General features: G+C 44.3%; 1 protein-coding gene across 3 annotated transcripts in view; it reads left to right on the top strand.

Annotated features, from left to right (window-relative positions):
- The window catches only part of LOC116836373 (NACHT, LRR and PYD domains-containing protein 12-like), a 596145-nt gene that overhangs the window by 460760 nt on the left and 122197 nt on the right, over positions 1-13188 (top strand). For 2 of the 3 annotated variants that reach the window (XM_075065031.1, XM_032799937.1), the window contains exons 2-4: positions 1805-2116; positions 9285-9323; positions 10791-12522. In XM_075065031.1, the coding sequence (XP_074921132.1) occupies positions 1825-2116; positions 9285-9323; positions 10791-12522 (2063 nt within the window). In that variant the 5' untranslated portion in view covers positions 1805-1824. The remainder of the gene's footprint in view (positions 1-1804; positions 2117-9284; positions 9324-10790; positions 12523-13188) is intronic. The other variant, XM_075065030.1, reaches the window with a different exon arrangement.

The following is a 13188-nucleotide window of genomic DNA, read 5'->3' as shown; positions in this document are numbered from 1 at the left end:
GGCAAAAAAACAATTATGTACATAGTTTAGTCTATTCAGTGTCTACTCGGCGGCTTCTTGGCTTGTCCACTTGTATTCATTAAAAATGGAGCATCTCTTGTCACTGTCCAGCACATAGTCTGCAAGCATTGATGGGCTTCCATTTGCCTAATAAGCGTTTCTCCAATGTGTTTGCAATGTCCTGCGTGAATCGGCTCGCCGTGCTATCGTCGCTCATGCTTCCGCAGTCGCGTGCTGAAAAAAAATCTAGATGAGAGTGCAAAAAGTATCTTATACGTGACATCTGCAACCACAAGGCTTTTGTATGCCGTCTGAGGAGGTTTTCTCTCCACCAACAACAACTGTAGTTGTCTGCTTGTTGTTTCCCAAGAAAGTTTATTGCCACTACCTGAAGGCTTTCCATGCCCTCTTTTCCTTGCCACGCTGTGCATGGTCAATGCATCATCTCGAAGAAGTTCCACGATCTGAGGACCATAAAGACACCTTCCCTTTATCTTAGCTTCACTTACCTAGGAAAATTTTCCAACGGACGGTACTTGAAAGCTGCTTGTGTTTGTCAATGGCCTTGACGACCAAAGTTCTTCATCCAGACCCAGGCCTTGATTGTCATAGGGTCTCTAGGTACAAAATACTTTCCTTGATTCAACAAGTGGTGGATGCTGAACACTTTTCCTCCAGGCTCCCAATGACTGTCGAAGTGGCCAAATCTTTCTTGATTGTAGTGGGAATTCTTGCCGACTATCCCATTCGGCAGAGAAAACAGACAGTACTTTGTAGTTCCAGGTCCCTTGCAGACTCCAAGGCAACGTCGAATGCAACAACTTCAAATCGCCACAAAGCTGCCACGGATGTATGGTCATAGTTTTATTGCACCTCAAAAGTTGTTTCATGTTGTCATAGGTTCCTTCATATGGGACTGCATGACCAACTGGATTTGCGATGGCAAAACATGCAAGTGTATTGCATCAGCAACACACACCTCTTAAGGAACTCAAGTCCTCGACTATCATTCAATGAACAGTCTCCACTCATCTGGGATCGACCATTAACCAACCAGTGAACGATGTTGAGGGGCTGCCATTCACACCATCCGATGTTTGTTGCAGGTTCTACAAGATCACCTCCAATGAAGAAAGAATGGAAAGGATCCTTTGAGGTCCCGGAACATGAAACGCCTACATCACTGCCAGGAGTATTCCGCTGTAGTCTGGAGCCCAACAGCTAGACTAGAGCCAATCAACAATTTTAAGCATCATTTTCGTTCTCAGTGACCCAGAATTAGTAAAGTTTGACTACATTTATTTCAGAAGCATTTTGGCTGTAGAGCAGTGTAATTAGTAAGAAGGACCATTAACAGAGCCCTATGAGAAAAATCACCCTGTAACCCCAGCAGTAACACAATACACTAAACAACAAAATAACCCTTGTTTAACTGATTCATAACCCGAGCTGCCCTCCAGCCTCAAATCCAGTGATTGCTGATGCCTGGTGCAGTGTGAGCTTAAGGTGGTGAGTCCATCACAAACTCATGCCACTAAGAACTGTATGTTACACTGCACCACAATGTCATTTCTCATATGGTCACACTATTGATCACATGGAGATCACTACCATTCAGGAGAGAGAAATACAGGCTACAGTGTAGCTTGTGATGTAGGTCTTTTTTGTTTCTCTGTGCAGATAGAGATTCTTTTTCCAGTTAGGACATTACTACACCTAAAGCTGTATGTGTACTCAATTACCACCTCAGCAACACTATGATACTCATACATAATTGACTTTTAATTTTCCACTTATTTTTCAGGTTATTGGTAATATCCTGCAATGACTATGGACAAAAATCTGAAAGAAATCCTTCTAGATATACTGGACAATCTCTCAGGGGAAAAGGAAGGAGATCTTGAAAGATTTAAATTCAGCTTAGAAAATGCTGACTATGAAAAAAAAGTACCAATCCCCAAAGGTCGGCTGCAGGAAGCTGACACTCGGATGAAACTTGTAGACCTCTTGTGTGAATACTACAAGGAACATGATGCAGTGAATGTAGCTATATCAGTCCTTGAAAAGATCAATCTCAGAGATTCTGCTGCTAAACTCAAGGAGGCAAGAAAGAAAGGTAAGAAAACCTAATGTTCCTGCAACTTCTGAATCTTTCCTCCTTTTGAATTTTCCCTGAAATGGGTGCAGGAGGAACAGCTACTATCTAATTATTAAAACTGGTTGGAAAATGGATCTATCTCATAAAAAAATTTAGATTTTGAAATTTTGTTTCATCACAAATTAAAATTTTGAAGTTGTTCCAGAATTGAAATGTTTCAAAAAAAATGCTTCATTTAAAAAAATGTGAAATGTTTTCATTTTGATATTTTAATTTTTTTAATTAAATATAAATATAAGGTCTGGTCTACACTATAGCCATAAATCGGTACTTCACTATCTCAATCCAGGCAACGTGGTCATACTGACCTAGCCCCCCATGTACACAGCACTATGGCAGTGGTAACTGACATAGCTACTGCCTCTCCGGAAGGTGGATTAACTAAACTGAGCGGAGAGCACTTCATTAAAGAGCTACAGTGGCATGGCATTTTGAGAGTAGGCATGCTCTGAAATACAATACATTTGGAAAAGACAAGTAATTTCCCAATTTCCCCCCATTCAGTTTTAGTTGTTTCCAGCAGTCATCCTGAGTAGAGTAGCAGGGGAGAACTGATGACTCAGATTACTTCATTCCCCATCCTTAAATAGGATTTGCATAAGGCAGGAGAATCCTTTGTGTCTCAAACTTGAACCTCCCCCCCACACCACACACACACACACTTCCGTTCCAGTGGAAAGTTATAAGAAGTCACAGGTAATGTTCAGTATCAGGTGACAAAACCACCTGATTGTAGTATTCCAGAGTCCATGCATTAGCAGCAATATGGAGCACCCGGAGGAAGGGCAAGCCTTTTCACAGTCCATTATGCTAGCTGATGGGCCATTAGCACTGTCTGGCTTTTCCACTGTTGTACCTGAAGTGTTAGCAGTGGAAGTAACCAAAGCAGGAAATATTAAATAGATACACAGGCCAAGATTCCTAACTTTAGATACAGAAATGAAATATTCACACAAGTAGGACAAACACATTCAGTAAACCATAACCTTTCCAATGATATCTCACATGAATTATCTAGCATAAAGCATATTCCAGTTGTGTCATATTCATATTCATAAGCATACCTCCATAAAGAATATAGAGTGCAACGTCACAATAGGTCATTCAGGGTGTCAACAGGTTTCACTCAATAGGGAATATGTGCAGAGAAGAAATAGGGTGTTGCTATGCTGGAAGGTTTTAAAGGGTTCCATCAACTGATTGTTTGCTGTAGAAACAACTTCAGAGATTCTTCAAGCTGTTGCTGTACTAAATAGATGGCAGGGACTTCATGTGTTTCCCCTAGTTTCCCCAGAAATCAATAGGGTTCTGCAATTGATGCCAAAAGCATTTTCTGAAATTTTGGGATTGGCTGCAGTATATGGCATACACACAGATGGACAAACAGAAAAATGCCTTTGAAGTGAGTGTAAGGCCTTCGAAAGCTCAGTCAATAATATTCTACTACTGAGAAGTCCACTAAGAACTGCTCTCTTTCATAATGGCTGCCATCTCCATCAGGACTGAAGTCCAAACCCATGGTTAGGTGGCTCTTTTGAGAAAGGCAACTATTTCCCATTGTTCTCAGTGGAACTGAAGTCTCAGGATGCTTTTAACAAATATGGGTGTTGGCTTCACTCTCACTGGAAAGTGGGTTTTTTGGCAGTGCTGCCACAGCAACACTTTAATGCCTCAAGTGTAGACAAAGCCATAGAGAAGAACGTTATGCATCAGCCTCTGCTGGAAGAAACTTTCAGTTATGAAAAGAGGAAAAAAATAATCCAGAATATTTATTTTCAAATATTACTTATTGCACTAGATTTACTCAACAGAGGAGAGAGTAAGGGGAAAACAGAGCTGCGTGTGGAAGGATACAAGAGGGGGAAAATGAGTGAGTGTGTGTGTGTGAGAGAGAGAGAGAGAAAGAGGGGAAATGTGGGGTGCAGGAGGGAGGGTGAAACTGGAGCAAGCATTTGCAAGGGATTATGGAGGACAGAGAGGAAGAGGGATTTGGAATATGCATGCAGGGGATGTATGGAGGTGAAAGAGGCAGGGAACTTTTGGCATGGTGTTGTGTGAATCTGGTGATGCAAAGCATCTGCTAACTCAGTCTAGTCGGACCATGTGCTCTGAGTCTGGGGTAGAGCAGCCAGAGTAAGCCATTGAACCTGGTCTTAAAAATTAAATTAAAAAAGAATGCAAGGTTGATACTTCCTGTCTTTAGATTGGAGGGAGAGGATGGGAGGGATGAAGACACTAGTGCACCATGAGAGTGGAGAGGGTGACAACAGTGGGAGGGAAGGGGGAGCTATTTTTTTAAAAAGAAATTCATGACATGCCACCCCAAACTTGGGCTAGTAGCTGGATTTGAACTCTGTCTCTATAAATCCCCAGCTCAGCTGGGACCTCATCATTTGAGCTATACTCAGAAATAGTTGTTAGCTTTTGTCAAGGTTGAAGTATCAATATGTTTACTCTCTTGCGCTGCTTACCTGTGGGGAAAAAATGGTTTGTTTAAAAAAATTCTATCCTGCTTTATTATATATACAGAAGGCTTCAGTGTGTAAAGTGTTTTTTGTTCAACTCAAGCTTCTGATATACAGTTGCAAGAAAAGATCTCTTCAGAACTAATGCCCCTTTAATTATAGGACCGAGAAAGTTTCCATACCACTTATCTGGACTTGCAGTGAGACCCCTGCCAAAATTGGGGAAGACTAAATGCACAGTACTGAAATTTCTAATTTTTTTTTTTTTTTAGAAGAAACCCTCCACTTTATTAACATTTTTGGCTTTGTTCTTCGGTGGTTTGCTTCCAACCCTTTCAGATTGTTTTTTATAATAATACTCAGCTCTAATATAGGGTTTTTCATTAGCAGATCTCAATGCTCAGATATCATTCAGAAAGACGCTTTGGCTATGTCTACATCGACATGTAAGCCTAGGGTTAGTGGGATTTGAGTCAGCTGACCCATGTCAGGGAACAGTTTGAGCACCTCCATTGGATTTTAACCCTAGGTTAAGGATTGTCTGACCTGTGCTTAACCTAGGGTTCTAGCCTCCCCACTGCAGTGCACAGACCTGAGTCAAAGTAACCCTATCCCAGAGTGCCTGGTGCCCCCCATCCCAGTGTCAGCACTCTAGCCATATGAATACGTTTCATTGTGGGGAAAAACTAATGCCCACTCTATTTGTTAACTGTGACAGTGCTGTTGATGAGATTCAGCTGCCCATAAGGACACACGAGCACAGAAACTGCATAATAAGCCCAGATGGTGGCTGTCTCAGTAGAATGACTGCAGTTTGTTATGGCTTTACACTGAACTACTGTCTAATCTGAGAGTTGGGTTCTCTACCTCTAGACTGTCACATTGGCAGGAAAATGCCCATGTGCTGCTGTTCTGTGGATAATTAGGACGTCAGTCTCCAGAGCTGGCAGACTATTAAATGAAACTTTGCGATTCTTAATTTCTAAAAATGGGCTATTCAATGAAGCTGATTTTGTTTGGGTTTTTTAATTTATTTTTGACTATTTTGAAGTTTGACATAAAATGACAGTATCAGAGGAAAAACACCCACTAACCCCCGCAAGCTGGCTGCTGCCAGCTATGGAGTGCTGCAGTGTTTCCCCAGGGCTTGAGGTGAAGTGTGCTCCACTCCGCACCCCAAGAGTCCCTCATCCCTGCCCCCACTGCACCCTGGGAGGCAGAGATAAAGGATCCCTGGAGTCTGTGGGGAAGTTTTGGGGTTGCTCCCACTAATTGCCCTCACACTGCACACTGCCCAGGCATCTCTACACATGTAGCCCCAGGGAGGGCAGTAGGGGCCTGGAAGTAAGGAACAGAGAGTAGAGTGGGACCAAGTGGCTGCCTTGTAGGGAAGGGGAGCAGCAGAGTTCCTGGCTTAGCACAGCCAGAGGAGAGATGACTATGAGCATCCTGGCAGCTGGGAGCTGTCTCCCACCTCTCAGCTTTGTTCCTGGCAAGCTCTGCATAGCAGCAAGGAAGAGCTGGAGCCAAAGCTGCCACTACCATATGAGTGTGATGGGGTGGGCTAGGCCCAATAATCAGGGCTGGCTTTAGCTAATGTGGGGCCCGATTCATGGGGCATGTACTCTCCGAGGTGCACTGCGGATTTCCACGCTCTGGTGGTGGTAGCGGGGCTGTGGGGTTGGGGGGCTCTGGCCGGGCTAGCGGGGCTGCGGGACTTGCCGTGCTCCTGCTGGGGGAGCAGGACCGTGGGGTTGCGGGGCACCGGCCGGGAAAGCGGGGCCGCGGGGATGCGAGGCTCTGGCCAGGGTAGTGGGGCCGAGTGGCTCCAGCCGGGATAGCGGGGCTGCGGGGTTGTGGGGCTCTGGCCAGGATAGCGGGGCCATGGGACTTGCCATGCTCGGGGGAGTGGTACCGCGGGGTTGCGGGGCTCTGGCTGGGAAAGCGGGGCCGTGGGACTTGCGGGGCTATGGTTGGTGTAGCAGGGCCATGGGACTTGTCGCCCTCCGGGCTGGGGAGTGGGACCACGGGGTTGCAGGGCTCCAGCTGTGAGAGCGGGGCTGCGGGGCTCCAGCAGGGGGAGCGGGGCCAAAAGGCAAAAGCTGACATTAACATTATTTCAGTCTGTGTGTTACTTGACATCCTGTATTCAGTGTCACCATAGAAGGGAAGGGCTCTGCATATATGGAAATTTGCCTGGGATTCAGTAGAAAATGTTAAGTAAAATTTGCCTTAAAAATTACACCTGGCGCTTTGTCATCTTGTGTCATCATTTTTATATCTTAGCTTTCAGCTATTTAAGTGAACTCTAAAACTTTCATACTGACTATTTCCTATCTGACATTGTATCTCTCTAATCTGCTTCATAACCATCATTGACTTTTTTTCATTTTCATACTATCCCATAGTATCAGAGACAGTGAGAAAAATAGCAAATAAAGGTACATGACTATCTTTCTATCTTTATAGAGAATAATAGATATACATACATCTGTCTCACATAGAGAGATGTGATGTATTCCCTGCAACCAGGGCTGGCTTTAGGAAATGCAGGGCCCAATTCAAACAGTTTCAACGGGCCCCCCACAGGGATGACCAGAAAAAAAAAAAACACACGTAAAAAAACTTGTGAGGCTTGTACTCACTGGACAGTGCTCCAAGTCTTCAGGGGCACTTCGGCGACGGGTCCTTCACTCACTCCAGGTCCTCGGCAGCACTGAAGGACCTGCCACCGAAGACCCAGAGCAAGCAAACAACCCACAGCTGAAGTACCGCTGAAGACCCAGAGTGCTGCCAGGTGAGTAAAAATTAAAAAGGCGCCTCTAGCCAGGGAAGAGATTCTCACTGGGCGAGGGCCCTCTTAGGCGCGGGGCCCGGTTCGGGGAATTGGTGGAATAGGCCTAAAGCCGGGCCTGCCAACAGCCCCCTGCTGGAGGCCTCAGGATCCTGCCACTCTTGTCTCAGGAAAGGAGTACTAGAGGAGTCTTCCAAGCAGCCTAGAGTGGCTGCAGGGGACACAGCCAATTAGGGCACAGGAAGGCCATATAAAAAGGACCTGCAAAGCCAGAGACAGGCAGTTCCTTGCTGGAGCCAGAGGAGTCCAGATGGTGTCCTTGGTTGGCCAAAGGGAACTGCAGCACCATGAACAGATCAGTGCTAGCAGGGACTGGGTGAGAAAGAAAGAGTTCCTGGCTGGCTTCTGGCCCTGAACGTAGAAAAGCCCTGAGCTAAGGGTGAAGCACTGGTGAAGGCTGGGGCTGTGGGGAAGTGACCTAGGGAACTGAAAGCAGCTTAGTTAGAGGGACACAGTGGCATGTGGCTTCTATTCTTAGGGTCCCTAGGCTGGGACTTGCAGTAATGGGCAGTCTTTGGTGCCCCCCATAGGCCACTAGAAAAGTGGCCTATAATTGGACAGCCATAACTCCCAAGAAAAGGACCTGAACTACATAGTAGCCTGGCTGAAGAACTGGGGACAGAAGGCCCCAGATAGGAAGTATCGCTTCCAGGGAGAAGCTCTGGGGCTACAGCCTGATACCAGGGCTGGAGCTATTTTAAGACTGAAAATACACCTGACCAGAAGGGGCACTCTTGAGAGGTGGGTGCCATGCCATTACAAGGAAGCTGTGGGGAAGGTTTGTGGCTACTTCCCACTTGCTGCCCTGACAGTGCCACAGCTGGGGCACTCTGCACATGTAGCCCAGAGGGCCTGAGATCAAGGGCCAGAGAGCACAGCAGGAACAAGCAACTGCCATGCAGCAAGAAGGAGCTGGAGCTGTCGCCATTGAAGGAGACTGTGGGGGAATTTTGAGGGCTGACTTCCACTCACTTCCGTGACAGTGCCTGCAGCCCAGGCACCCCTGCACACGCAGCCCTAGAGGGGCCGGGGGCAAGGGCCAGAGAGTGGAGTAGGGACCAAGCGGCTGCCACGCAGGGATGGGGAGCAGCAGGGATCCTGGCTCGGCATGGCCAGGAGAGGGATGATTCCCAACATCTCAGTGGCTGGGAGCTGCATTGTGCCTGGCAGCTTTGCTCCTTGGCTTGGGGGAACTCGGTGCAGCAGCAAGGAGGAGTCAGAGCAGGAGCTGCTGCCACTGGGAGAGGAGCAGGAATAGGGATCGTGTTTGACCAGGCAGGAATGGTGCTTCCAACTGCTGGGCTGGCTGCCTGCAGCGCTGCTCCTCTGTCACCAGGATCTCTGGGATACACCCAGAGAGCTTCCACGACCCAAGTCAAGCCAGGGCTACGTGCACACAGGAAAACAATAGGGCTTGGATCCTAGGTCCCAGCTTAACATGGGCTCAGACCATCCAGCCCTGCAAGGTCCTGGAACCCTAGATCTGAGCCCCAGCTTAGCACAGTTGGTGCATGGACACAATGGGGGTTAGACTCGAGCCCAGGCTTACACTGTTGTGTAGAAATACCGTTAACTGGCTACTCCAGTGGTTTAAAAAAAATAAGAGTATTGCTTCTGGTGGACATTTTGAATCAGTCATTAAACTAGTGTCTCCAAAGAAATGCTCTTTGCCTGCCTCAGCTGTGGGTTTACTATGGAGCTTATTACTGCAGACAACCCTGAGTGAATAACTTGTCTCAATGTCCTGCACTGTATGATACTCTGTGATTTTTGTTGCACTACCATTCATGTGAAATTTCTCTTTCAGCTTTTGATCCTCAGCAAATGTCTGAAACATCAGCAAATGGTATGTGGCATTCAATAAGGAATTGCATTGCATAATTACTAGTGATTACCAGAAATAGGCTAGGTCAGCCAGACATTCGGTTTACTAGTGGAAATAATAAGTAACACCTCAGAGTGCAGCCTCACCAGATCACACAGGTTACACAGGGTGGGATGTGGGATGAGGAAATGAATGGAGAGATCTCCAGGAAAGAATCAGGTGCTGCAGAACATGGTGCTGGTGAGTAGGTGGAGCTGTTGTCTCAGGCAGGACTGACCCAGTGCAGCAGCATGATGCTGGAAGACACTCTCCTACTAGAGACGCCATCTTTTAAGTGAGTCGAAATAACTAGAGGTCAACATTTGTGGTCACTGAAGGTGCTATGGCACTTTTTTAAACTTCTGGGCCCTGGACCAATTTTAGGTTATATTTAGTTATATTCTTTGCACCTAAATTCCAATTATTGTTTCAGTTATACCTGTCATTCGCTATCACTTCATGCCCTACTTTGTTACAGAGTGCCATTGTGCACTGTTAAAGGTTTCACCCTAGAGGTGGCTGCATTTCAGTAACTGATGAAGTGATTCTTATTATATGTTTAGAAGTGTAATCTGAAGTTTTCAGAACCCCAAACAGGGGAACTTAACTATTTCACTCCAGACAGTGTAAGGAATAAATCAACAGGAACACAGCTCTTCCGTCTGATAGAGCATGCTTACTTGCATGAATCTTATCTAAAACAGCAATTTATTAGATTTAAGCACACACAACCATAAGCAATAGGTTTAGAACATCCCAGATATTTACCTGACATCTGGAACAGTACTGAGTAATTAACAGCAGGTTTGCAGTGCCCAGTTGTTCATCCACCGGGGAGAAAGCGTGTCAGGAAAACGTCTTTCAAGATGGTGTCAGAGAATTGCTTTCAAGTACACTCTTTTAGCTAACCTTTTACAACAGCAAAAACATAGGTCATAATGACCCCTACTGAATCAACACTTTTCCTAACTTTCAATAAACTTCTACTATTAGAGATGTCTAGATTCACGTCTTTCCAATCACCAAGGTTTTCAGTCCTAGTTATTTACTTGTCTCTACCCTCCTCCCATTCTGATTAGCAGAAACTGTAGCTAGTTTTAACTTTGCTTGTAAAAGTCTGTCTCCAAATCAACCCTTAACTATGTGGTGATCTATTTCATTAATTCATGGTGGCTGAAAGCACATAATATGGCTGCAATTGACTTGATCGTATCCTGGGGTACACACACCCCTCAAATCCAGAGAAACAGAAGATCTGAGCCTACACTTTTCTCTCACATCATTGATTTCAATGTGACCACTGATGTGAGTAAGGACTGCGCCCACAGTTAATTTATGTGGGGACACTTTATGATGATAGGTGCACTATAAACTTACAGTACCAGTATTGTTTAAATAGTTTTATTGTAACATTACAATAATATCTAATGCTTCTTGTCACTAACTCAGCTTACAGAGTGAAGTACAGAGAACATATACGAAACAAATACACCACAATAAAAGACATGAACTCTCGTCTTGGTGAAAATGTGAAGCTAAACAGCAGATACACAAAGCTGATCATTGTAAATGAACATCGTCACAAAAAGCAGAGAGAACATGAAATAATGGCCTTGGGACGGAGACATGCAGAAATCATGGCTGAGCGCGCTAGTCCTGTCACCATAGCCAATTTATTTGACTCCGATAAAGATGGACAATCACCACAAATTGTTGTGCTCCAGGGAGCTGCAGGGATTGGAAAAACACTGACAGCAAGAAAGATCATGCTGGACTGGGCAAATGAAGAACTGTATCAGAACAGATTTGATTATGTTTTCTACATAAATTGTAGGGAAATAAACTTGGACCACGAGTGGGGAAGTGTTGAAGATTTGATTTTAAAGAATTGTCCTGATCAAAATGCACCAACTAAAGAGATTCTGATGAAACCAGAAAAACTCCTATTCATAATTGATGGTTTTGATGAACTGAGATTTTCCTTTAATCAACCAACAAGTAATCTGTGCTCAGATCCCTGTAAGAAGCAGCCAGTGGAAATCATACTGAGCAGTTTATTCAGGAAAGAAGTGCTTCACAAATCTTACTTAATAATTACTACAAGACCAGCTACCCTGGAAAAACTTGGGCAGTGTTTGAAAGATGAAAGTTGTGCATATGCAGAGATCTTGGGATTTTCTGAAAATGAGAGAAAAGAATATTTCTACATGTTCTTTGGGAATGAAGAACAAGCAAGAAGAGCCTTTAACTTTGTAAAAGACAATGAAATGCTATTCACCATGTGCTTTGTCCCCATTGCGTGTTGGATCATCTGCACGGTTCTGAAACAACAGATGGAAGCAGGTGAAGATCTTGCACAAACTTCCGATACAATCACTGGCATCTATATGCTCTATCTCTTCAGTTTATTAGAGGGTCACAGCAGCAATTCAGAGAAACAACAGGTACAAGATAACTTGAAGGGACTTTGCTCTTTGGCTGCAGATGGACTCTGGAGGCAGAAAATACTATTTGAAGAAGAAGATGTCAAGAAACATGGCTTAGATAAACCTGATTCCCTCTTTCTGAATGAGAATATGTTTCAAAAAGGCATTGTCTGTGAACGTGTTTACAGCTTCATTCACTTGAGTTTTCAGGAATTTTTTGCAGCTTTGTTTTATGTATTGGAGCAAGAAGAAACTGTGAAAAAGTCAGCAACTGCTATACAACCTGTGGAAAAATTGTTTGAAAAATGTGGAAAATCTAGGAATTATTTAATGTTAACAGTGCGATTCCTGTTTGGGCTCTTAAATAAAAAGAGAATGGAGGAGATGGAGAAAAATCTTAGCTGCAAATTTTCACCCAAACTTAAAAATAATTTACTAACGTGGGTTAAAGAAAAACCCTTTTTGTCGTTGTTCAACTATGATAAATTGCTTTCTGGTAAGGAGGAGATAATTTTCTATCTGGATTATTTTTACTGTTTGTATGAAATTCAAGAAATGAAATTCGTACAGAGTGCAATGAATCATTTCACGGAACTAAAATTTACTCATCATACCTTTACCAAAATGGATCAAATTGTTCTTCAATTCTGTATAAAAAATTGCTGTAAACTGGAGTCCATTTACATAGAGAAGTCTAGGTTTCTAAATGAAGACCCAAATGAAGATTCCCCGGGACCATGCAAGTGGCCACTTCGGTGAGTGTTATCTAAGATCTAAAAATATTTAACTTATTTTTTTAAACATTGATTTTTTTCCCCCTTGGGTTTTCATAGCTCACAAATGGTAAAATGACCCACCATAAAAGTGACTCAATTTAGTGACAAACATTTAAGACTGGGAAGGACCATACCACATCCACTCCCAGCCCTTAAAATCATGGAAAATATGAAGTTAAGGGGAAAGACTTGTGCACTCACTTCTACCTTGATGTTGCCTAAACATTGTCAGTAATGCTGCAGTTCTCCATCTGGCTTTCACCTTCAATCCCAATAACTACCAAAAGCAATATGTACCCAAACTTCATCACACTTACACTCCAGTGCAAAACTCTATGGAGTGCTAGAGTGTGGAGCTAGAGTGAATGAGAGATGAAGAGGTTTTGGGTGGCTGAGATCTTTTTAGAGATGGAGTGAGTGTTCTGGAGGCAGCAAGAGAAGAGGAGGTGACAGTAGGAAAGCAGAAGTGTGGGCATGAGGTTAGGCACTGTCATGGTACAATTCCCCACTCTGAACCTTAGCGTCCAAAAAGATGGGGTACCAGCATGAATTCCTCTAAGCTAATTACCAGCTTAGAACCTGTAGCGCTGCCACCAACCAGGAATTCCAGTGCCTGGTACACTCTGGTCCCCCCAAAACCTTGCC

Source organism: Chelonoidis abingdonii, chromosome 4, assembly GCF_003597395.2.
Source record: "Chelonoidis abingdonii isolate Lonesome George chromosome 4, CheloAbing_2.0, whole genome shotgun sequence".
NCBI classification, from domain to species: Eukaryota; Metazoa; Chordata; order Testudines; family Testudinidae; genus Chelonoidis; species Chelonoidis abingdonii.
The sequence above is the reverse complement of the archived record's forward strand: the minus strand, read 5'-3'. Positions and strand labels throughout refer to the sequence as shown.